Below are 25,256 nucleotides of genomic sequence, written 5' to 3'. Positions count from 1 at the left end.
AAAGGGGAGCCGTAAGCCACAGACCTATCAGATGCAAAATTCTTGAATGGATTAGTAAATAGATTATGAGCTAAGCTCAGGAAGGAAAAAATAAAACCAACATCAACTAGAAGGGATCATGATAAGCACACTTCTTCCTCTTTAAAAGGGTTTATAAAACCCAGACTTAGGGAAATGCCCAGAGTGTGTGCATGTTGGTTTCAGCAAGGCAACTGACACGCTTTCACACAGCAGCCGGGAACAGGACACAGCGCCAGACGATGGGAGGGGTGCTGACCACCCACGGTCCCAGGCACTAACCTGTCTCCCAAACAGGTGCCTAACCTGCAGAAGGTACCACCGACAGACCCAGGCGCAGGCCAGGGAGGCTCAGAGGGGCTCACAGGCATGTCTGGGAGAGACTGTGGGTTCGGCTCCAGACCACCATAAAGTGGATATTGCAATAAAGTCGCGCTAATAGTTTGGTTTCCCAGTGCATACAAAGGTCATTTCACTACACTGTAGTCTACTATGTGTGCAATAACATTATGTCTAGAAAAAACAATGTGAAAACCTTAATTAGAATTATTTTATGACTAAAACACGCTGTCACGTGTGCCTTCAGTGAGTGGTGATCTTTCTGCTGGTGGAGGGCCTTCCCTGATGTTGATGAAAACACAGTCCCTGGGAATCATAATACAGGGAAGCACAACAAGACGGGGTCTGCCTACACTTCCCCGAGTCACTCTGCGGAACGTTCCGCGTGTCGCCTGGGCCAGGCGTCCCCCGCGCTGCTGCAATCGGTGTGAGAGGCTGACCCCGTCCTCACCTTGCATCTTCTCCAGTTTGCTCATGTACAAGTTGAACAGGGAGTAGATGCGCTCCGTCTCTCGGTCCCCGTCGATGTCCAGCTGGATGTTTGCTGGGAGGCCGCTGCTCGAACACAGTGAGAACGGAGAGCACAGAGCTGTTAATCATGGTATTGACTTTTTAAAAGACCACTGAAGACGACAGCGTGATCCAACACTGAACTTATCCCCGACGGGCATTTGTGTGTGGTTTGTGAAATAATTCACCGGCACTGAGCCGTGACCATCTGCCAGGATAGCAAGCAAACAAGGCAGACTTATTTTGCTATGAAAGGACCCAGAATAAAATATGCACTTGGGCTGTGTGCCCTGAAGGGTCGGTTGGCTGCCCCAGGTAGGGAGGGACAAGCGGGTCCCCACTCCTTCCCGAGGCTCCGATGGGCTGCTGCTCCTGCCTGAGGGTACAGCCGCAGCCCCTCCCAGACACAGCACCCAGCCTCTCTGGGGAGACAGGCAAGGGCTGGGGCACAGACTCCTGGACAGCAGGGACTTAGCCCTTACCCTGAGTCTTAGCTTCTTTGCCTGTGAAGCTGCATGTCCTGTTTCCACCTCTGAGAGCTTTGGGGGGCTGCGTCACAACCACAACCACAACAAACAGCAGTTGTCACTTTTCTCACAAGTCACATGGGGCACAGGGACAGGCCAACTGTGAGTCACCAGGCCTCCCCCCAGGATGGCAGAGAGGAGCCTCTCATGACCGTCAGGGGGCCCAGCTGATAGAGGACAGGAAATGAGGGGCTGTCTCGGTTCCCAAAGGTGGGAAGTGTCGCCTGGAGAAATTGATGGGGGTGCATCAGGAGGGCAGAGCGCTTGCAGGGTCTTAGAAGAAACAGGCAGAAAAGCCTGCCCCTGGGGGTCCCCTCTCTGCCTGGAGCACCCTCCTCATTGCCGGCCGCTCTGCAAGGATGGCACGCACCCCCGGCAGGGGCAGGAGAACCCAGGCAGGCCCGGAGCTCCTGCCAGGCTACGCAGTCTGTGAGGGCTCCCTCGGTGGAGGCTCAGCCTGGGGGTGTGCAGTTGGCTGAGTGGGTGGGGACTGCATCTTAGCCCCAACTTGACCCCTTGACAAAACTTCCCTGAAGGGTGCATAAACCGGGTAACTGTGCTGGGCTACCCCAGGCGGCTGGGGCTGGAAACCCGCAGACCTACCCGGTGCACGGGGAGCAGCCGGGGGCCGTGTCCGAGGAGGCCCTGCAGCACAGCCAGTGGCCGTTGAGGTAGGCGGAGGGGTGATAGACGGTGAGGCGCTTCTGGTTGCACTGGCTCACTTTGGTGAGGATGTCGATCCAGGCCTTGGCCTCCACGCAGTTGTTGGCCTGGATGTACAGCGCCCGCTCCGGCTGGATGACCTGGAACATCTGGGGAGATGGAGGGTGGGCTCGGGGGCCGCCCAGCAATGCCTACACGCCCAGGGGCTACAGCGAGAGGGTCTGAAACTGACCCAGAGGCAGACAAGTCCAGTGGCTGCCGTGGGTGCAAAGGGCTTTCTGCTGCCCTTGAACTTGAAAACAGAGCTGAAGCCGCTGGCCTGGGGGAGGCAGGCGCGACAGGAGCCATGGTCAGCCTGGCCAAGGCACTTCCTTCCTCGGGGTCAGGGGTCTCCATTCGAAAGGCAGGAGCAGCACCACTTGTCTCGCCCATGGGGCCTCCCAAAGCTGACTGGGGCCTTCACACAAAGGGCTGGTTTCTTTGGGTCCCTTACTTTTTAAGCTGGGGTGGGATTCCCTGCAAGGCACAGCAGAGCTCATGCTGCCCACCCTCCCGTCCTCCTCCCAGCTCTGCCTCCATCCGAAAGGCCTGGGGACTCTTCTTCCTCATTCAGGCAGGTGTTGCCTCCTCAGAGCCGCCACTCCTTTCCTATTTATTATTCACTCAACAAACTGCCCTTGGTCCTGGGGACATGGTGTGGGCAGAGAGTTTCTGCCCTCGTGAGCTTCCAGCCGGCAGGAGAAAATGAACACAAGATGCAGGGGATGAGTGAGGGCAGCCCAGCAGGAGGTCAGTGTAAATGCTCAGAATAAACACTCCTCCAGAGAGCAGCAGGTTAAGGGTTAGTTAAACTGAGTGGGGGAGGCAGGGATGGACAGTGTCCTGGGCAGCAGGGACAGCAGGGCACAGGCCCTGGGGCAGCAGAGACAATAGGCGCAAGGTTCTGAGCATCAGGCAGGGCCGGAGCTCCCGCAGGAGTAGGCCAGCTGCACAAAGAAGGGGGTTATGGGGGAGGTGGGCAGGCCGAGGCTCTCACACGGGGCTTGTCAGAGGGCGTGAGGGGAGGCCAGGAGTCGGGGTGCCACAGAAGGGTGACAGTGGCCTCTCCCAAGGGCTGGTGGTGAGCACCGGAAGGAGGAAGGAACAGGAGTCGGTGGATCTGGGAGAGGGAGTTGTGAGTCCACGTTCCTGAGTGACTAGTCGGGGCTCACTGCCAGAGACCAAGTCCCCCATCCTGCCTGGCACACACGCACCACTGCCCAGGCCTCAGACGCGCGCATCTGTGCACGGCTCCAGTCCCCAGTGGAAGGACGGCCACTAGAAGGAGGCATTTTGTCCTAACAGTCCTCACGGACTGGCCTCTGCAACAGGGCTTGGAACACAGCAAACCTTCAAAAAATCTCTCAGATGGAACAGGACGTGAGCCTAGTAGGTAGCACCCTGGGAAGCTGGCTGTGAGGAAGGCAAGAGGAAAAAGCAGGCTGATGAATAAACAATGCTAAAATTAGGGAATTATTCTAAACCTAAATTCAGGGCCTGACGAACGAAACAGCTCCCAGCTGCTTCCAGGACGTTTCCACACTCGTGTTCTTTGTGGATGTCTGGGAATGCCTCTGGCTGAGGGCGGGCGTTCCCAGCCCCCATCTTGGAGAGGGCAAGGCCCAGACACGCTCCAGGGTGCTGCCTGCAGAGGAGGCAGGCCTTCCAGCTCCGGGAGCAGGTGCGATAGTGTGAACATCCCCAGGTCCAGGGGAAAACCCACGTCTGCCACGGGCCATCTGCTCGCCCAATAAGTGGCCTCAAATAGTCCTGGGGAAGGACCAGGAATAGGGCAGGCCCTGACCGGTGTGGTTGGAACACTGTCCTGAACATTGAGAGGTCACGGGTTCGATTCCCAGTCGGCGTACATACCCAGGTTTTGGGTTCGATCCCTGGTCGGGGCACATCGGGAGGCAACTGATCTATGTTTCTCTCTCACATCGATGTTTCTCTCTCTCCCTCTCCCTTTTTCTCTCTCTAAAATCAATAAAAACAAACCCTCCAGTGAGGGTTTTTAAAAAAAATAAAGAAAAAACAGAGCAGGGAGCAGGAGCTGCTGTCTGAGCATCCAGAGCATGCAGGTGGGGCCACCCCTTCATCTGTGCAGCGGGCTGGGAGCCGACCTCAGACCCAGAAGAAGTGTAAGCACCGTGTGACTACTCAGCCCTGGCCCGGCAAAACAGACTCCCATGTCCCCCACAGACCCAGTGCAGCCTTAGGCACCTACTGAATACCCGAGCGTTGAGTTGTGCCAATGAGCGAGGCGGGCAGACACAGGAGAGGGAGGAGGACGGGTCAGCTCCCTGGCAGCTCCGGGAGCAGAGCCTGGCCTGAGGTCCCGTGCTGTGTGCCATGAGCCTGGCATCTGTCGCAGAGCCGGCTGAGCGAGGAAATGCCGCTGGATGCAGAGGCAGCGAGCAATGGGCCGGGATGCTGTGCAAGCAGGCCCTCCTCCCAGGGCAACGGGACCCCAGCCCCTGAATAAAATGGGGCCCTGGGAGTCCTTACAGTCCCAACTACTGAGTGCCAGCCTCCCTGGGGGAGAAGGAAGAGTTGTGCACAGTTGAGAGCCAATGAGAAGCAGCGAGGAAATGACAGTCAGAGAGTCTTCGCGGAGGGGAGGACTTGAGGAGAAGCAGGACACTGACAGCCCCGTGTGTCTCCCACGGCCACTCACTCACTATGAGCCGGGCCCCCTGAGAGGATACACCAGCGACCAGGGCCTCCGGGGTTCCCGACGGAACCCATGACCCGACCATGCCCAGCGACCACCTGACACACCCAAACCGAGGGGTGTCCACAAAAACTGGCCTGCATGCCTCAAAAATGCCACGGCCACAAAACAGGGGTAAGGACCGAGGAATGTTCCAGATTAAGGAGATGCCAGAGAAACAACAGACCATGTGGCTCTGGACTGCGTGCCAGCCTGGGAGGGGGGCGGGGGAGAACAGTACTGGGACAACTGGCGGAATTTAAATACGGACTGTGGGCTAGTGGTGCTAGTGCATCAGCTTGGGTGTCCTGGCTTGGCTACTGTATGAGATTATATGAATGCCCTTGTGTTTAGGAAATACACGGAAGTATTTACATGGTGCAGGAAAAAAATATGTACATCCTCTATGGAGAGAGGAGGAGGGCAAATTAAGGAATATGCTCAGCAAATGGGACAAAACCAGTGACTCTGGGTTAGGGGACATGGGAAGTCCATGTTCTAGTCTTACTTTTCTGGAAGTTCAAACTAGAGCAAAATAAAACATTTCAAAGAAATTCCACACGGTCCCAGAGCCTGCCCCTGGCGTCCTTTAACAGAGGGTCCCTGGACCCCCAGGGACACCAGGGAGGCCATCGTCCCACAGGTTCTCCTGCCCCAGCCGACAGGCAGGGCCAGCCAGGCTGCTGGGCTCCCAGGTCAGGCGCAAAGCCACACAGCACCTTGTAGACACCCAGGCAGGGCCCCGAGACGAGAGGCAGGGGTGGCGGGTGTGAGTGGGAGAGGAGAGCGATGCCCGGAGGAGCGCCTGCCAGGGCTGCACTCACGTTCTTCATCTTGAAGGACTCCTCCTCCAGTTTCTCCACGGCCAGAATGTTCTCGATGGGAATGCTGTAGAGCGGCTGGTCTCCTGCGGCGAGAGGGGTTCATGAGGCCAGGCCCAGAGGCCATGCTGGGTTAGGAGGGTTAGGTCTCCCCTCTTTAGGTGAGAAAGCTAAGAAACCGACAGGCCACAGGCACAGGGGGCCGAGGGCAGTGGTCAGAGGAGGCCTGGAAATGGGACCTCTGTGTCCACAGGACAACAGAGCCTCAGCTCCCAGCAACATCCAGGACTGTTTCCAGGAGCCACGTCCCCTGGTTTTTATGGGGAGAGACTACGTTTTCGCCATCCCCTGACCTAAACCGGAGCCATTTCAGACCCAGGAGAACACAGCCAAAGTGGAATAAGACCCGTGAGACCCTGATTCCTACACCTGGAAGCATGGTGCCCGCCTGCGCCCCTCCCGCTCCCCACCGGGCCGTCCCCGTGGATGTCGCCCCTGCTCTCCTGTTTACGGAAACTGCTCACGTTGGGGAACACACCTTCTCTGCTTTCAGTTTCACTCCGGAAAAGCAGAGGGCAACCCCAACTGGGACTTAGACAAGGCCCTGGTCCCTCGGAATAAAGGTATGTGAAAAGAAGGGAAAAGCGAATTTTTCTTGTTACCTTTGCTTTTCTGGTAGGTAAATTCATGATTTGTCAAGCGGAACCACCTTTTCTTAAAATTCTTCATCCCAAAGCGCTTTCGTCCTTGCGCCCTCTTGATCATGAACCTGTTGTGAACAGGACACGTGGGTGGGGGGGCCGTCCCAGGGCTCAGGGTCAGGTTCCACGTCGCCCTCCCCGTCCTGCAGCCCAAAGTCACGTCTGCAACATCAAAATAACTCATCGCTTTCGTATCTGTGATACCCGATGCAGACTGGATTTTCAATATCTTCTAAACATATTTCCAAGTGATAGATTTTAAAAATCAAAAGGCCAATGTCTCTGCTTTAGAGAAGTTTAGCCCCCCCTGCTGGTGATAACTGTAAATTACAAGTTGGTGAGGGCTTAGCCCTCCAGCAAAGCAGCTACCCCCTCCCCACCTCCCACACTGAAATACTGGAAAGATGCTTCCAGAGAGCACGCGCTGGCAGCAGCCTCAGAGGCATGAAAGTGTGCTCTGGGGAGCAAAGCTGTGGGGCTGGGGGGGCACCTGCTTAGGTGCGATGCTTTAGTCTCCCCACAGGAGGGCACTTCAGGAATGCGGGGCTTCGGAGGGGAAGGTAAGGCCTGGAACTCAGGTGTGCATGAGCCGACTGTGCATGAACCCCCGACTAGTCGGGGGTCATTCGGACTCTCATTCCCCTTTCCTCCCAGGACGGGCATTTCTCCACTGCAAACTCAGCAGAGAACAGGCACGGAGAAGTGAGAGTAACCACCACCACGTTTAGACCTGCCCTGGGCTGGGGAGTTTAAAAGTGGCCCCAAAGGGTCTGCGCTGCCTCTGACCGGGGAGACCCCCAGCCCCGGGGGCAGATCTGCCCCACTTCCCGGCCGAGGCAGACTGGGAGCGCCTGCCGCCTGCAGTTCTCTCGCTGCCGTGGCTCCGCCAGCCTTACCCTTCCTTGAGCAGGATGGGCTGCTCCACGCTCTTGGGGTCCCTTCTCCCAGAGGAGGAGATTAGATCTAAGAACTGAAGTGGGAAAGAAATGGGATCATTAACAGGGGAAATGGCGTGCCTGAACACACTCATTCTTACGTATAAATGATGTCACGGATGCTGTGTCCCCTTCTGACACCGGGAGAGAGAGAGAACCTGGGGGGCAGGTGCCAGGGCAGGGGGCCCTTCTTGGAGATCGTGGGGACACCGTGCTGGTCTCCACTGTGGCTAAGAAGCTTTCAGCCCCCACCTGGACTTCCTGCTGGCTCCTCCCGGGCAGGTCTCACTAGACTTCAGGTAACACCTGGAGGTCTACCTGCCTTTCAACAGGTGACCGGGGCATGCATCTCTCCTGGAGCTTAAAGCACTGCAGGCTCCCCTCCATGGCCATCTTCATCCCTTCTGGTCTTGCTCGGGGCGGGGCTCCCTGATCAATTCAACTGTCCCCCAGCCTGTCTGGATTCCTTCCATCAACTGGCGGCTGCCCCCAGCTCCTCTCCTTCCTTCCCTTCTAGGCTATGGCTTTTATGATTTCTGAGCAGTAAATACATATAACTGCTTTGGATCTGGGAGAGTTTTCCCCAAGCACGCTGTCCTTATCTCTGGGCCTGGGGTCCCGGGGCTCTGTGATTCGCCGGCACCAGGGGCAGGGGCTGGGGCTGGGCCGGGCATGGGCGTTTGTGGAACAAAAGGAGGAAAGAGTCTATGAAGGTATAATGCTCAGTCACGTAGGGAGAGAATTTAGACGTAAAATTCTATGATGAGGGCGCCCCCACATCAGGTTCCAAAGAAGAGTGGTGGGTGTAGGAGTCGTTTACAGCAGCCCTGTGGTGAGGATGGGCACACGATTCCGCGAATAGACCAGTCTGAAACATTTCAAATGGCGAACGGTCGCTTTTATGTTACTCAAATTTAAACTCGATATTTTTAAAAAGCAACTCTGTTTCTTAGAAACAACATAAAATCAGGGTGGGGTAAGTCTATGTTAGTTGATGTTGGTACTCACATTTTTTACAGCATCAGCATATTTCTGCTCATTGAAGAATTCGTAAAATGCAGCCATGTAGGATTCCTTAAAGCTGGCCTAAAATGAAGCAGGTCGCTTAACAAAGGCCTACAGGTCTCCTGGCTCATGGCCCAACTCTGAAGACTCTAGCGGCACAGGCTGCAGCAAGCCTGTTACGTTAACTAAATGGAGGGAAGATGCTAGGAATGCTGGGGTGGGGGAGGGAGGGGAGGTGCTGCCCTAGAAGTTTAGCCCAGGTACTTAAATCAGACCTGAAATCACAGAAGCACGCTAAAACGTTCACAAGAGACGAATTCCACTTAAGTGGCGTTTTAAGAGCTAACTGTATGGCTCAACCCCCATCGACGTGTGGTCACTGACATCTGGGTTCCAGGTCTATGAAGTTTATGCTGTACCCAGGCATGGTCGCTGGGATGGAGCCTCGCCTGTGACCGAGGGGCACGGACAGGCGTCGGGGCAAAGCCCAGTAACTCAGAAGGGCCCTCAAACGACCACCCCCGTGCCCCAGCCCGGTTAGCACTGCTTTCACATGGAGGGCACGCTGCTCTTTCTGGATGTGAACGTGAGGTGGGTTTTGTGCAGACTCTGACCGGCAGGTGCCTGCTTATCTGAACTTCCAGCCAACGGAAACCGGGGTTGGTGACGGAGGGAAGCGATCGGCACACCTTTTACGTCACTCTGATTCGGAGAGAGCCAAGCACTGGCCCCAAAGCTGCGCTGAGGAGACTCGGTCTCTGAACCCATACACAGGAGGGGGCCTGCCGCCGTCCCGCAGGTGACAGTAACTACCGCCCGCCATCCTGATTTCCCGAGAAAGCCACGTTCCCAGCCCGCAGTGCAGAGGCGCTTGGCCAGGGCTGGAATTCCACCTCCTGAGCTGGTGCGGGAGGACGCCTGGCAGGCTCTATTGTTCTTTATCCTTATAAATGCATTAAACACACACTCTTTTGTGTTTTGTTAAAAAGAAGATGATTAAAAGACATCACTTACAGACTTTGACTTGGATAAGCTGCCAAGAGTCTGAATAGTCTTTGAGATGAGCGTCAGCGTCCTAGACGTCTGTGGGTCCTGCCAGACGGGGGAGAGAAATGCGAGTTTTGCTGCGGTTTTACAGAAATGCTTGTGGTTGAGCCCAGCATTGCACCGCCAGCAAAATGAGTGGCATCCCTATAAGCTGCATGTTGTCTGTGAGTGAGCAGTAAGCACACAAACCCTGGATTCGGAGACGTTCACCTGGACCCTTCTACTCTGTGTGGTCTGGGAGTGCTAGAAATGCAGGCTCTCCAGACCCAGACCCCGGCACTTCCACACAGCACGGACGGCTCCCCCGTGGCCACGTGTGGAAAGAGCTGCTGGACATGAGCGCTCCGGACCCTACGGCACACTTAGTCGGGAGCACCTTGAACATAGCGGCATCCCTGTCCCGTTACCATGCCCAGTTCTGTGACTCCCAGGTCACCTCTCTTACCTTCACGTGGTTGTAAGTTTAATTTAGAACCAACAGAACCAGGAATGGGCCCATCACCCTGGACTTTCCACCAAACACTGCCCACACCTGGCACTTCCTTTGCTGATGCATCACTGACATCAGCTCCGGGAAAGCCCAGGGCCCGGCACATACGGGTGCTCAATTATCATCTGGTGCTTGATTGAGTAAATGACTGCATATACCCAAGATGATAAATACCCAATTTTTCCCATGGGGAGAGGAGAGCATAACTGCAGTCAGCAGTTAAAACCTGGTCACAGCATCCATGTTTGAACTGACGCAGCCTAGGAAAGTCGCTCAAGTCCTTGTCGATGAAGGAGGCAAGGGCGCGTGGCATGTTCACACCCCACCGCCATGGAGCCGTTGTTTCCCCACCTCCACAGGCCTGGCAACGAGTCTGGCCTGGGCCCCCGTCCCCCGCTGGTACAGGAGGGCTGGGTCCCCGCTCGCAGGGCTGGTGCCCACTTACTGTGTGGTGAGGCGTGAGCTGGAAGAGGTTGGGGGACAGGATGGCGGGCGCGAAGAACCTCAGGAAAATGAAGCTGCTCACCGCCGTGTACCTCACGTCCAGGTCATCTGTAGCCAGGGCACAGAGAGCCAACTCAACGGGCTTCCGACAGATCACAGCAGGGGACCGGGGCGAGGGGCTGCACCCCAGAGCCCCTGCTCCACCCAGGGCCCCCCGAGGCAGAGGTGCTGGCCCGCGGCTCTCCTGGACCCACTGCCTCTCTCCTTCGCTGTCTCTCTCGCTCTCTATCTCTGTCTCTCCTCCTCCCCCTCCCCCTCACTGTTATTAATCACACCGTCTGGCAGCTGGGCTGTGACAGACACGACCCGCTCACCGGGCCCTAGTGGCCTTATAGGGAGACGGCTCATTATTGGGCGGGTCGCTCACATCGGGGATGGGAGGATATGGTCTGTTCACTATTTATTTACTTCCTTCCATCTTGTCCCAAAGAGGATCAGAGGCTTGGTGTGCTTGGTAACTGCCCGCCCCAGACACGGGGTTCCTTTTTGGCCCAAGAAGGAGCCCGAGCTCTGAGAGCAGGAGGTCCTGGCCGGGCTCGGCTATGGAAGCTGAGCTGCCCCAGCAGGTGGAGGGAAGGGGCTGGGTTCACCTGGGGACCTTCTGTCTGGGCACAGGGACTGCTCTGCATGGAGGCTGAGGTTTCAGCGGTTCCCAAGGCAGCAGGTCATGTCTGGGCTGATTCATGGGCTCCCAGGGATGGAGGAAGTGAGTTAGGGATGTGCTCACTGGACCAGGCAGGGGCCAAGTACCAAGTGGTCTGAGCTGATGAGTGCCCTGTACCCAGGTCCTTGGTTACCGTGACCCCTCCCACAGGGCTGGATGCCATGGCAGCTCTGGGCGCCTCCCCAAGGAATCAGCATAATTAAAGAGGGGGCTCATCCCTGGAATCCTTCCAGTCTCAATTCATCCTGTCTTTCTTAGAAATATAGCCAGGCAGAGTTAGGTGACACAGAGCACCAAGTGGCGACACGGTGGACTGAAGTAGGAAACTGCCAGAGGACCCAGACGGGCGGCTTCCTGACTGCATAAACCAGACTCAGGTAAGTAGACACTGTTCCACTGGACGAAACTCAGCCTACTGCCTGGTGTGGGGCCGCAGCCCTAGCTCACCCAGGGACAGGCGCAGACGGGGACTAGGGCGCTCTGCCCGCAGACATGCATACAAAGGGATGCATGCTGACACCTGAGCTCTGGCCTCTTTATGGGGCTCTGAGACGCCCCCTCTGTGCTTTGAGGCGTCTGGCGCAGGGGAAGGGAGCCACCTAGGGAGGGGCTGTAGGTGTTTCCTGCTGGCTGAGCGTATCCAAAGCACTCACCCTGGAAGCGCTTAGCAGCCGCCTCTCGGAGGGAAAAGAAAATGTCACACATGACCGTCGGGCAGCTCACCCCCGACTTGGTGATGACGTTGAAGATGCGGTCGACGTACTGCCGCAGGTTCTCCTGCAATGAGATGTGGGTGGGACACCCCAACAGTGCTCATGTGGACCCGACTCTCTCCCGGGCTGCATGGAGCACCTCAACCACATGGGGAGGGAGCGCGTCCAGAGGTCAGGGACCAGCCCAGAGCAGCCTCTGGGAGCTGTGTCAGCAAAAGATACAATTCCCATCATGGTTTTAAAAAAACCCTCCTAAAATACATACTGACTAGTTATAATAATTCATATAGTGCAAATAATAGGGGCTCTGGGTGTGGGGAAAGCCACACCGTGTCCCCTCCTCCGTGCCTGACCTCATTAACTAAACACAGTCAAATTCACTGAAGTGTAAGTTCCCGAAGGTGAGAACCCTGCCTTTTTTTTTTGTTTTTTTTTTGTTGTTGTTGTTGTTTTTTTTGTTTGTTTTTTAAGGCATGACAAAGACATCACCTGATCTGGATGGAGAAATCATAAAAAAGACAAAAATGTTTAGGGTGAAATGTCAAAATTAGGGAGTTTTGATGTTTTAAGAAACAGCTCTGGGAACAGCCTGGGTGGTAGGTTTGAGACCTGTGTTTGTTGAGGGCTGGGGAGACTGAGGCTGGCGAGGCCACCCCATGCAGGGGTGCAGGGGGCGGGCAGGGGGAGGGCTCCTGGCTGTCCCAGGAAGGGAAGGAGCAGGAGCAGAGGGGCAGGCCACAGAGTGGTGCTCGTGGCAGGAAGGAACTCAAGAGCAAAGACAGACGGTGGCCAATCGTCGCCCGGGACTGGTCCCCTCACAGCAGGTAAAGTCAGCGTCTGCCTCAGGCTCCTGTGCGTGCCCTTGCAAAGCACGCCCTGCCCTACCTGACAGAGCCTCAAGACAGGCACTGGCTCTGGAAAGTGTTGGTGAATGAGCCGGAGCCCCTTACCATGTTGTTTTCAAGGTTTTCACCATCTTTCAGCTTCACAGGGTCGATTTCGCAGGGTTTGTGGCCCTGGCATATCTGGAAAGAGCATTTGCGACCAGGAGTGAGCGAGACAGATCCCAGCCATGAGCCTTGTTCAGAACACAGCTGCCCACAGCCAGCCCCCCGCCAGCTGCATTGGGAAGAGTGGCCGCAGACCGGACAGTGTGCGAGGCTGGAGTCCCGGAGGGGGTGGGGGGCCGGGACTTCCTGGGAGATGGTTCTGCATTATCTCCCATGGAACCCGGCGCCATAAAGCTTCACAACGTTCCACTTCAAAGTGCTGCCAGGAAACCACACAGAGGCTCAACCGGAATGCGATCTGAATTTCCCTCGCACAGCATGGGGCCTGTTTTTTAGGGAATTGCCCAGGTGCCCATGAAGGGCTCAGGGAAGAAACGCTGAGTCCCATGGAAAGGAAGCGTGTGGTTCCTTTCATGTGTCAACAGCTACGAGAAGTCGGGGCGAGGCCGCCTCAGCTGCAGGGGGCTCCAGAGAAAACCCCAGGCCCTGCGAGGTCGGGGAGAGCCAGCACCTGTGGGAAGGGGTGCCCTCTCCTGCAAGGCCTCTGTCTTCAGAATAATGGGTTTTCTTAAGTGGTTTGTTAATTTGAGAAAATGAGGACGATTCTGAAATACACACGGCAGGTGTGTGGTGAGGCTGGGAACACAGCTGACATTAAAGTGACAGCTGTTTGTCCACATTGCATTCCCTGTATGTCTGCCTGTCCTTCACACAGACATGTGGGTTCTTGCATGCACCCCTGTAACACTGGATCCTTGGGGACCCCGACCCACCTCCTCGATGGTGGGCTTCAGGGTGACGTGCAGGTAGTGCATCCCCGCCAGCTTCATCGTCTCGTCAATGCACTTGGATGTCAACGAGTTTCCTCGGAAAATGGTGTTGGGGTCCCTGGAAGACAGCAACGGGGTGACTTCTGTCTCCTCAGCGAGCGAGCTGGAGGAGAAGCAGAACCTATTCTGGAGTGCCCGTCCGCAGAGGCAGGCACACGCCCGCCCGGGGAGTCTGCTATCGGGGGTTTTAGAAGGAGCCCGAGCCCAGATGGACGTGTCACAGCAGGGGTCCTGGCCGTCCTGCCTGTGTAACACGTCAGCAACACGCCTCCTGCCATCAACCCATCCAAAGGGACTGGAGCTGGCGGTGCTCCCCTCCCTGAGGCTATTTTATACAAATGAACCACCGATGCCTCTAAGAACCAATCCTGGGGCCAGCACTGGAGATCTGGCAGGGAAGGGGCGGGATGGGCTGTGCTTTCTAGAACCTCGTTCAACCAGGCTGCACCTGGGTGTTTCTGGACTGAGGGACCCAGGGCATGCAGAACCCTCTCCACTAGTGGGGGCAGGTCCTGGGATCCAGCGACCCAGGCCTCGAAGGGGGGCTTGACACTGGACTGAGCCCGTTCCTGAGGCAGCCGGTGCCACAGTCACCCCCTTCTTGCACATGCACCTCGAGATTTCTGCGAGAAAAGGTGCAATTTTAGACAGTAAGTGTCTCTCTGAAAGAAAACTGGAATCTATATGGTTTCCTTATCTGCCCCATCCCTGTGCTGTGACGTGTTTTGGAGTAGACTTGTGCTGCCTGGCCCCCCTGCCCCCCCAACTTTGCCCAGCTCCAGCCCCAGCCCACCCCCAGCCCATCACCAGACCAGACCCCTGGGAAATGAGGGGTCCGGGCAGAGGCCTCAGTGGCACTCACTGTGTCCTCCGGACCTCGGCGTTGGCGATGGCGCTGATGAAGGGCACCACCCGGCCATAGTGCAGGAAGAGTCGCACCAGTGGGATGGCCGCCTCCTGCTTTTCTCTGCACACCTCGCCCAGGATGTGAGCCGTGGACGCCGAGACGGGCTGCAGCAGGGACACAGCGTGACCCCAGGGCAGCTTCCAGGCCCCCCACGACACCCCCTAACCCAGCAAAGGGAGACTCAGATGTTCCTGTGCACAAAACGGGCCCAGCGGGGCCAGGCTGCAGGGAAGTCACCAGCAGGGACCAGGCGGCCCAGGTGGGGGCCTCAGGTGGTCAGGGCCTGGGGGGCGGGGTGGTGACAGGTGTAGGGGGCAGCCAGGGAACCAGGGAGTGGAAAGTGGATTCGGGGGCTGGTCGGGGCAGGTGGGGAGGCAGAGCTGGGCAGGGGCCAGAGAGGGAGTGGGTCTGGGTAAGGAGGCCAGGCGGTGGCTGCGGGGATTAGGGACAGGGCGGGGATGGGGGTGGGGGGGGGGGGGGGCTGAGGTCACAGGTGCACCAGCACCAGAGTACCTCCACGTCTGCAGACTTCAGCAGCAGGTCCCGCAGGGGGCTGTAGTAGTCGGAGGAGAAGACGTGGTCTTCTGTGTACACCACGTTCAACCGCAGGGACCCCAGGTCCCCAGGCTTCAGGCTCTTACTGCCATTGTCTCGGGGCTGCAGGAAGTACCTGGGCGTAGGACACAGGACAGAGGCGTGAGGCCGCAGCACCCCCCAGGGCTGTCCCCCGTCGAGGGCAGGCTCTGTGTCAGGGTCTGAGGCAGGAGGGGCTCAGGGGGATTCTGTAGGACACCCCTGCAGGGTCCCTGCACCCGGGGCATCCCCTAGGAATGTTTCCTAGCAGGGCTGATCACACAGAGATCACGATGGGAAAGGGGGAAGGGTGGGAAGAAAGGAGAGGATGAGGAGGGGGCGGGAGTGTAGCAGTTAAGGGAAATTCTGCAGTAAAATAATTATCTGTGAAGATGAACACGACAGTGGCTAGCAACAAGCAGAGCAAAACTGAAAGGATTCTAAGAAACGTGTGGCAGAGCTTCCAACATGAGGGGGGTGGGAGTGGGGAGCTCGTGCTGGCAGGCCGGGCAAACCACTGCACACACCACCGCTTCAGTGGTGCTTCCCACAGGCTCTGCCTCTCCTGGGTCCCACCCCGTGGGGCGCTGGGGGAACCCTGCCTGCTCTGAGTTTCCTGGCCCGGCAGTGAGAGATGCGATGTGGGGAGAGCTCCCACTGGGCGCCAGGCAAGTGCCACATCCTTGGTTACAAGGCTGGGGATGCTCAGCTAAGCATTGCCTCCTGGCAGGAACCAGAGCCCAGCTGGGGCTGTGCTGGTGCTATCCTCATGGAACTAAAGACAGGAACTCCTGTCCAGTGTGGCTCAGTGGTTGAGCACCGACCTATGAACCAGGAGATCACGGTTTGATTCCCAGTCAGGCACATGCTTGGGTTGCAGGCTTGATTCCCAGTAGGGGCTATGCAGGAGGCAGCCGATCAATGATTCTCATCACTGATGTTTCTATCTCTCCCTCTCCCTTCTCTGAAATCAATAAATATCCTATATAATAAAGGGGTACTATGCAAATTGACCGTCATGCTGTAATGCTATCACAAGATGGTGGCACACACAGGGGGGGTGCAGGGCAGCAGGGGGGGAGCTGGTGGGGTTCCTGTGGCCCTGTGAGGGTACGGGGGTACTGGAAGCCACTTAGCATAGCTTCTGCTGTGGTTTCTGTGGCCCTGCCTGCGCGCTGCGGGGGCAGGGCCCAGCGGCTGCTACACACAGCCCGGAGGCGGGGCATCAGGGCGGTACTCCAGGACTTGGGGCTGTCCCACGGTGGCGCGGCAGCCACACAGGGCGGGACTCCGGGACTCAAGGTGGTCCCATGGCCCGGGGGGCCGGGGGGTGGGGGATAGGGAATGGTCCCGGGTCTCGCGCTATTTCGTACTATGCATCACTAGTGTGTGTGTGTGTGTGTGTGTGTGTGTGTGTGTGTGTGTATTTAAATACAGGAACTCCACAGTCTCCTGATGATATGAAACTGCCACTGAGCACAACACAAAAATCCACCCATGTGGTGAGTCTAGACGTGCAGGGCGATGGTGCACAGTGTGCGGCATGTCGTGTGACGTGTGGCTAGTGGTGTGAGATGTGTGGCACATGGCGTGACGTGTGCTCTGTGTCCCGCACCGCCTCCCCACCTTGTGTGTCTGTTCAAGGAGATGTGTGAAACGGAGCCACAGTGTCTGCGGCTTCACCATGATGATGTGCACTGTGATAGGATGTGATTTATGAACCAAACATGGAATGAAACAAAGGCACATTCCTTATGCCAAAATACAAAGTAGCCTAGAGAAATGAGAACCAAAGAGACGGGAAGTGAAACCTGAGTCTTCTGGGTGACACGAGTGAGGTCTGAGGCCGAGCTGGGACCCTCGCTTTAGGTGCGCAGACTGCAATGGAGAGTCACCTGAACCCGCAGCACCTCGCACACCTTCCTCGCCCGGTGACCCTTCTGACGAAGGCAGAGGCCATGACTGCTGCCACAGGGCAGAGCCTCGCCGATGGCGCTCCCAGCGTGCCAGGCGCCTGCCCGCAGTGAGCAGACCCAAAAGGCTATTCTCATGGCCGTAAGGCTTTCATGCCCCACCCCGTGTTAGGCTCTCAGCCACCACTTGTGTCAGCGTGATCACCTGCAGTGTCCCACCTGAACCTGTGCAGCGCTAGACTAGCTAGAACTTGGCAGAAAGAGAGCAGGTGGCCAGAGAGGAAGCGGACGTGCGCATTTCGTTTGGGCTGTAAAGTGTAAAGGCGCAGCTTTGTGCCCCTCTGACTTGGTAACTCTGTCCCTTCGCCCGCAACTCGGGACGGACAGCGGGCACGCGCCACCTTACCATGCTTCGTAGGCGCTGGACTGCCGCAGCACTTTCAGCGGAATCCTTAGTTCTCCCAGAAACTCGTCCCCAAATTTCAAGTTACTGGCGTTCCAGAGGTCAACCCTGAAAAACAACGGTCAGCATGTGGATGCTCCTGGAGAACGGCTGGGGAGGCAGAGGCTGTCGCTGGCGTCCTCTCTCCCCGCAGGAGGGTTGGAGCATCATGGAGCCTTCGGTTCCACCAAGTCAGCCTCTGTGGAGATCTATATGGACTGGGGGCATTTAGGACGTGAGGTCAGACAGGACCTGGCTTTGGCGTGGAGATGTGCACTTCCCGGGCTGCCAGGACCCAGAGGAGGTAGAGGCCGAGCCTCAGGCAGGCCGGTGAGCTGCCTCCTGTCTTTGTAACAGGAGGGAAGTGCTGTGCCCTGAAGACAGGAGCGTCCCCTGCCTTTACCTGGGAGAGGTCCCAGTGTGGCAGGACCTGCCCTCAGGGCTGGGCAGTGTCTCAGACACTGCGGAGTACCCAGCAGGTGGCCTCAGTCTGCGAGCTCAGCACAGTGGAGGGAATAAATGAAATCTAGCTATGCTCAGGCTAATGCAGAGAATGGTGCCCACGGGAGACTGGCCAGGCTGCCCAACCTAACAGCCAGGATGCCCCCTATCTTCCAGCACGTGAAAGTACACCTGGAAGAAAAAAATGGTGTCTGACTCCTCCTTCCCTACCTGCACTCAGAGCCCCGCACCCAAGATCCCTCCAACCTACCGGTGTGACTCATGCCCCAGGGCCCGTCACTGCCGGCTGCAAGCTCAGCACAAGGTGCCATCTCTGAGAAGCGTCCACACTCCCCTGCTAAAGAGTCTGTCACCCATGAGCCTTTTCCTCCAGAGAGAATTCTGTTCCCTCCGATTTGGGGACATGGCGACTGCACAGGAGTGACAGATGGAGGTGGACGACACTCCCCGGTGCTAACTAGCGAGCGTGGCATACCCCCACAGCAAACAGCTTAATCAGAGGATATCCATGAGCTGCAATTTAAGACTGGAGAAAATTCTAGAAGACTGTAGCAGCCCTTCCATTGCCCCTGCACGTCCGAGCAGGGGCCGTGGACATCACAGCAGGCAAAGGATGTCCCGCAGGAACACGCATGTCGGGACACGGACACGAACACGGACCCGTGCAGACACTTAGAATTAGAAGCAGAAGACCCTTCAACCTGCTGAGCAACACTTCAGCAAAATACGAACAGGTCGCTGGGCAGCCTTTTTCTTTTTAACAAGAGAAGCATTTAAAAGCATCTTTGGTTTGTATGCTTAGAAAAAGAGCTAGGACTTCACGCTTGAATTCAAAGCCGAGTCTTTCATAAACACTTCTTTCTCTGAACAAGGAAGCGGAGCCGTCGGTCTGAAGGCAGGCAGTGTGCAGTCAAACCTCAACTAAGGCCTGCGGACCTCCATGGGGACCTTCTCGACTTGGGGTCACTTCGCCTCGGCTTCAGTATTTTGAAATGGAAGGTTTAAACTGCCTGGAAACACTTAAAGCTGGGCTCAAACCAAGATCTGTGTGTGGAGGCCACGACCCCTCAGGACTTGAGCCCAGGAGAGGGCCGAGCAGAGCCCCAGGGCCCCCTGCACTTGGGAGAGGGAAGAGCCCTGGCCTGTACCCTGTACCCCAAAGGTCAGCCCCTACCGGGCCTGGAGCCCCCCACAGCTTGGTTATTGCTCAGAGGCCCGGAAAACCGCTGCAGGTTCGAGGGAGGGATACCAGAGTACCCCACAAATGAACGCCTCGAAAAACCCTGGCCTAAAGGAAAGTAGATTTTAAATCGTGTCAAATCAGGGCATTCCTACGCTTCTCCTGAACCGGCTACTCAGACCCAGGGGTGGGCACCCGGGCCCAGGGTGACAGAACGCACAGCTGGCTTAGGATGGATGCTCTCTCCCAGGCACCTTACCCCTGGGGCAGGCCTGCAGGTGGGCGGGGCTTCCTATAGGCAGAGCAGGCGAAGTAGGCCCCTGAGGGGATCCTAAAATTGATGCCGGTGAACTCATGCTGGGATCTTCCAGGGCAGGGGTGGGGAACCTTTATTCTGCCAAGGGCCACTTGGATATTTATAACATCAATCACAGGCCATACAAAATTATCAACTTAAAACTTAGCCTGCTATATGTGGCCAAACATTTAATTAACTCACCCCTAATGCAGATCAAATGATTTCTCAGGCCTTACACCGCCTGCGGGCAGGGCCTTCCCCACCCCTGTTCTAGGTGACAAGTACGGACTCTGCACACCGAAGGCTGTGTCAGGAGAGTCCCAAAGCAGCCGGACTGTAAAGCCGAGTTTGCCCCTTGGAAAGTAAGTGTCCTTTCGGCCACAGCCACCCGAACACCTGGGTGATTATGACTGATTCCCATTTCCAACATCCTCGTGTTGAAATCACCAAGAACGTTAAAACCCCCCTATCCATTCCCCTATGTTTTTGCTCAGTGGTTAGAGTATTGAGCACACTGAAGGGTCTCAGTTTGATTCCCAGTCAAGGGCACCTACCTGGGCTGCAGGTTCCATCTCCAGCCCCCAGCCCCGATCAGGGTGTGTGCGCGAGGCAACCAATCGATATGTCTTTCTCACATCGACATTTTTTTCTCTCTCTCCTCTGTCTCTCTCCCCCTCCCTCCTTTCCACTCTCTCTGAAAAAGCAATGGAAAAAATGTCCTCAGGCGAGGATTAACCAAAAAACAAAGCGAAACAAAACAAAAGCGGACAGAAGAGGTGAGTTCAGACTGCAGCTTCCAACCAGGAATCTCGAAATCCTGATTCTTGCTCACCGGATTTCAAGTTTGTCCACATCCTCCTCCTCGAAGTCGAAGTGGGACTTTCGGCTGTAGCTGCAGGGTCTGGTCACCTGGTGGTGCAGAGGGAGGGAGAGGGAGTTAGACGGAACGCCTGCCCTGGACTGCCCCACTCACCGTGAATGAGCAGAGGCTGGACTGGGGCTCAATTCCTGCGAGTGGGGGTGTGGAACTACGCAGGGCACGTCACACTAACTTCCATGTACCCTCCCAGCACCCAGGAGCATCCTGCCAGTTTCCTCCCTCCTCCAGACATCCACTCCTCCTGCTGACCACCTCCCCCTCCTGACATTCACTCCTCCTGCTGACCACTCCCCCTCCTGACATCCACTCCTCCTGCTGACCACTCCCCCTCCTGACATCCACTCCTCCTGCTGACCACTCCCCCTCCTGACATCCACTCCTCCTGCTGACCACCTCCCCCTCCTGACATCCACTCCTCCTGCTAACCACTCCCCCTCCTGACATCCACTCCTCCTGCTGACCACTCCCCCTCCTGACATCCACTCCTCCTGCTGACCACCTCCCCCTCCTGACATCCACTCCTCCTGCTAACCACTCCCCCTCCTGACATCCACTCCTCCTGCTGACCACTCCCCCTCCTGACATCCACTCCTCCTGCTGACCACCTCCCCCTCCTGACATCCACTCCTCCTGCTAACCACTCCCCCTCCTGACATCCACTCCTCCTGCTGACCACTCCCCCTCCTGACATCCACTCCTCCTGCTGACCACCTCCCCCTCCTGACATCCACTCCTCCTGCTGACCACTCCCCCTCCTGACATCCACTCCTCCTGCTGACCACTCCCCCTCCTGACATCCACTCCTCCTGCTGACCACCTCCCCCTCCTGACATCCACTCCTCCTGCTGACCACTCCCCCTCCTGACATCCACTCCTCCTGCTGACCACCTCCCCCTCCTGACATCCACTCCTCCTGCTGACCACTCCCCCTCCTGACATCCACTCCTCCTGCTGACCACTCCCCCTCCTGACATCCACTCCTCCTGCTGACCACCTCCCGCTCCTGACATCCACTCCTCCTGCTGACCACCTCCCCCTCCTGACATCCACTCCTCCTGCTAACCATTCCCCCTCCTGACATCCACTCCTCCTGCTGACCACTCCCCCTCCTGACATCCACTCCTCCTGCTGACCACTCCCCCTCCTGACATCCACTCCCTCATGCCTCCAATCTGCTCCTCCCCAGCTTTCCCACCTGCTGCCTCCACCTTGTTGGCAGCCTGTCCTTGTACCACCCAAGCCCAGCTCCCACCAGCCACAGCCCAGCTGGCCCTGACCTAATCTCCTTTGGCTAAAACTTCTGAAGTCTCCCAGGATCCCCACTTGTCTTCCTCACCCAGCACATGGGATCTTTCCACAACCTGTGCCCCCTGCCCAGCTCACTCCTGAGGCCATTCCTCACTCTGCTCCACGCTGGGAAGCCGGCAGTTGTCTCTGAAGTGCCACCTCCTCCAGGAAGCCCCCTGCCTGGCATGACCCCAATACTATGACGAGGTGTCTGGCTTCCAGTGGGATGGCGCAGAGGCTGGCCTGCTTCCTCCCTGCCTTACTCCTGCCTGTCACCTAACATATCTAACGAGTGAATGAAGGTGACTCTTACAGAATTTTAAATCATTTCACTTAGCTATTTACGGGTTTTTAGGTAAATCTGGCTTTTGTCCTGGAATAAGCTGGGCTGGAGACTACCTCCTGTTGAAACTCCTGCAGGAGGCTGCCTGCCAGCCCCTCGCTCCCGCCGATGCAGGGTCCCCTGGCAGGGCTGGGCCTCGGGCTGTTTGCCAGCCGAGGCTGAAAGGAGGTGAGGAGAACCTGACAGTGCGGCTAAGCAGGGCTGAGCCTCTGAGTCAAGGGACATAAACTCCACACACAAGCACCTTCCAAAGGTCCTCCAGGTGGAGGCCAAGAGCGAGGCCCTAGCCAGCAGCACCGAGAGCCCAGGCCTAGGCCTTCTCTGGGAGCCTGAGGCTTCGGCCCCTACTGCTACACTCAATCATCTGGGGCCGTTAAACTCATCTAGTGAGTCGAGACCCACAATTTTCGCCGAATACACCATAGCAAGTACGCAGCGCTCCTCATGTGAGTGGGAACCACACAGGAGTGGATGCAGCTGTTGGCGGGAAGTGCGTCACGATGCGAAGTCTGTGCCTTACTGCGTGTTGCAGTAAAATCAAAAGCTGGGAAAGCGCCTGTCTGAGCCTCCAGACATGGAAGGTGCTGCCACCTTTAATGCACATTCATGTTAAGGACTTTTCTGCAGCTTCTGTTCCAGGTGTCATCCCTGCCTTTGGAGACACAGCATGAGTCCCTGGAGGTGAGGGTGGCTGCATGGGCCTCCTGGCTTATCTTCAGCCTGTTAAGAACCATTTCCTCACCCAACTATAAAGCCAGAATGTCCATCTTGGACAGAGAGGGGCCCTTCACTACGCCCTCAGGTTCCCGGCTCCATCGCCCTCCCCGGGGCTACCCCAACAGGCCGGCCACTGACTTCCATGGAGGAAACATGTGAGCTTCCAGAGGCCAGCGCAGAAGGCCCAGGTCCTCTGCCCATGAGCGCTTGGTTCTAACTCATCTCTCCAACCTCATTTTCCAAAATTCCTCGTTTTTTACCCCGACCTCACTCTGCATTCCAGGTACAGTTTCCTGCACCCTCCCAACCTCCACACCTGTGCATGTCCCCTTCCCAGACTGTCCCCAGTCTGGGAGCCTCGCCCCACGCCCCCAGCAGCCCTGCTGGCTGCAACTGCTTTCTGTCTCCCGGAGCCACTAACTGAACCATCACTGCAGCAAGTGGGATGATGCCTCCTGCTGGGCAGCAGGATCGTGAGGAGGACCGGAGCGAAGGCCTCGGTCATCCTCACCTACCATGACCTGGTGGAGAGTAAGCATTCAAGAAACCTTTGAGGACGGAAAGAACGCCTGCCTCAGTACATTCCATATGGGCCGTCTTATCACTACACCAGCCGTGTGCACTGTGGTTCCGGTCCGGTCCAGCCCTCACACCCTGCAGCTTACTAATCTTGGTGGTTCACATTCGGAGAGGCAGCTGGGGGATCTCTGTGTCCAAAAGCACTTCCACTTTGCTTCAAAACCCTATTTCTGGTGAAACAAGCCTCCCTTCACTGCTCAGGAAAGATTGGGTGGAAAAGGCCAAAAAAACCCCAACAACAACAACAAAAAAAAACTCCACCAAAAAAAACACCCACAAAACCAAACAATTAAGAAAACCCAAAGTCCTGATCATTTGGAAAGAATGAATTGGTAAGTACACAACTCGAAGCTGAGTCTTTCTGGAAGCAGGAGTGGCCTTTCTTTCTAGGGAGCAGGGGCTGCAGAGCAGGGGGAATCTCTGGTGCGGGGACGTCACCCAGAGAGCTTTCAGAGGAAGCAACTGGCTGAGAGCCTTCAGATCGAGACTTTTTGCCAAAGGATCTCGGGGGCAGGGTTTCAGCTCAACATGGAAACCACTGAGACACCGACCTCAAAGTAAAACACCTCGTCAAACTGAGGGTTGTTGGTCTTCTTTTTCACTTTTGTCTTCTTTGCTTCCGATCTGTAATCAAGGGAGGAAGGATCGGGATCAGAAATAACACTTGCGATGCCAAATCTCTCAGCCTTGAGACTGAGCTATCAAATGCACAAGTAATTTGCTGCCTCTATTTATCTTATAAATATTTCTGTTTGTCTCCAACCCCAGATGGTATGCAAATCAGGGACCTTTACTGAGCCAAAAATACTCAGCATGAAAAACATCAAGTCTTCCTTTTTTTCACAAAACCATGTGAGGCCAATAAAGGAAACAAAAGGAAGTCAAGATTACACATTCTACCTGCAGCGCATCGTCCCTTCCTCTGACTGAGGAATGCTCCCCATCCTTCAGGTGCCTGTGCCCCACCCTGCAGGCCCGGGGCCGGGGCAGGTGCGGGTGGCAGCTACTTGCCTGTATGGTCCTGCAAGCGTCACAGTGGCGTAAGGGTCGCACTGCCCATTCACGATGGGGAGGCCTTGGCACTCAAGGATGCTGTGGAGAGAAGCGGGAGGGGTGGTCAGGAGCGGGAGGTGAAAGGCCCGAAGGCTTGCAGCTCACGGCCTCCCTGGGTTCAAGAGCAGCTGTCTCACAGCTCAAGGCCACGGGCCCTGACCCATGGTGTGGAGGTGGCTGTCCAGGGCTGGCAGCTTCCATCCACGGATTAGCAACCAGAAAACACCTGGGGTGGGAGCGAGTGTGTGCTGCTTTCAGGGTAGAGGAGATTCTGCGCGGAGAGAGCGTTTCCAGTGAATTTTCAGGAGCACGGCACTGCCTACTCCCCTAGGAGCCGGTGCTATTCCAGAGCTGTGCATGACGCATGCACTGGCCTCTCCATAACCTTACGGAGCCGCACTGTTGTGAAGTCCAGGTTAGAAGTGGGGGAGTTGAGGCCTGGGCTTACAGCTACTGCCTGTGCCTAACCTCCGTGCCACACACGCCTCATGACAGTGGAGGATGCCCCAGTCTCAAGCTACACTCACGCCTGCAGGCCCGGGGCCAGCTGTCCTGGCTCATGTTAGGGAGTGAGTCAGACTTGCTCCCTGAGCATCCTGTCACTAATCCCATCGCATCTTCATGCCCCAGCCTGTTCTGTGGGCTGCTCCTCCCCAGGTGGAAGGTCAGTGTTGAGTGGACGGGGGGGGGGGGGGGGGGGGGGGGGGGGGGGGCGCTGCTGCTGCCCTGATTCTGCTGTCGTCTTTAAAGGACACAGCCGCTGGGCCTTGTGCTGATCGGTGGTTAAGAGTCTCTTGCTTTGGGCCAATCGTGGCAATTTTTGGTTGAAGCTTTGTCCGGGAGGGGCGGCCTGCAACTGCTGTTGGTTTGGCCCCGCTTCACAGGTGTGGCCTCCTGGGGCCCCTGCGGGGGGGGGGGGGGGAGCCTGATGGTTCTCCACTGGGCTGGGGACTGAAATAAGTCTCAGCCCCACAAAGGGAGCCCTCAGCCCACAGCCCACAGCCCCCTTGCTCTGCCCAACCCTGGCTCTTCACCTTTGATCACACTGGCTGGTGGAGCACCGGGAAGTCCTCCCTCTCCCAAACATGCCCAC

At 56.8% G+C, this 25,256-nt stretch overlaps 1 protein-coding gene across 1 annotated transcript in view; it reads right to left on the bottom strand.

Moving 5' to 3' along the window:
- The window catches only part of RASA3 (RAS p21 protein activator 3), a 114,302-nt gene that overhangs the window by 4,637 nt on the left and 84,409 nt on the right, over positions 1-25,256 (bottom strand). Inside the window, exons 6-22 of the mRNA XM_036315882.1 lie at positions 24,122-24,202; positions 23,662-23,734; positions 20,137-20,213; positions 17,329-17,433; positions 14,950-15,106; positions 14,392-14,540; positions 13,473-13,587; positions 12,640-12,714; positions 11,630-11,753; positions 10,254-10,360; positions 9,286-9,363; positions 8,275-8,352; positions 7,228-7,301; positions 6,293-6,399; positions 5,634-5,716; positions 1,998-2,206; positions 809-912 (exon numbers count right to left, since the gene is read on the bottom strand). Coding sequence (XP_036171775.1) covers positions 809-912; positions 1,998-2,206; positions 5,634-5,716; positions 6,293-6,399; positions 7,228-7,301; positions 8,275-8,352; positions 9,286-9,363; positions 10,254-10,360; positions 11,630-11,753; positions 12,640-12,714; positions 13,473-13,587; positions 14,392-14,540; positions 14,950-15,106; positions 17,329-17,433; positions 20,137-20,213; positions 23,662-23,734; positions 24,122-24,202 — 1,796 coding nt within the window. The remainder of the gene's footprint in view (positions 1-808; positions 913-1,997; positions 2,207-5,633; positions 5,717-6,292; positions 6,400-7,227; positions 7,302-8,274; positions 8,353-9,285; positions 9,364-10,253; positions 10,361-11,629; positions 11,754-12,639; positions 12,715-13,472; positions 13,588-14,391; positions 14,541-14,949; positions 15,107-17,328; positions 17,434-20,136; positions 20,214-23,661; positions 23,735-24,121; positions 24,203-25,256) is intronic.

This window comes from Myotis myotis, unplaced genomic scaffold (genome assembly GCF_014108235.1).
Source record: "Myotis myotis isolate mMyoMyo1 unplaced genomic scaffold, mMyoMyo1.p scaffold_m19_p_63, whole genome shotgun sequence".
Taxonomy (NCBI): Eukaryota; Metazoa; Chordata; class Mammalia; order Chiroptera; family Vespertilionidae; genus Myotis; species Myotis myotis.
This window is presented reverse-complemented; position numbering and strand designations above follow the sequence as displayed.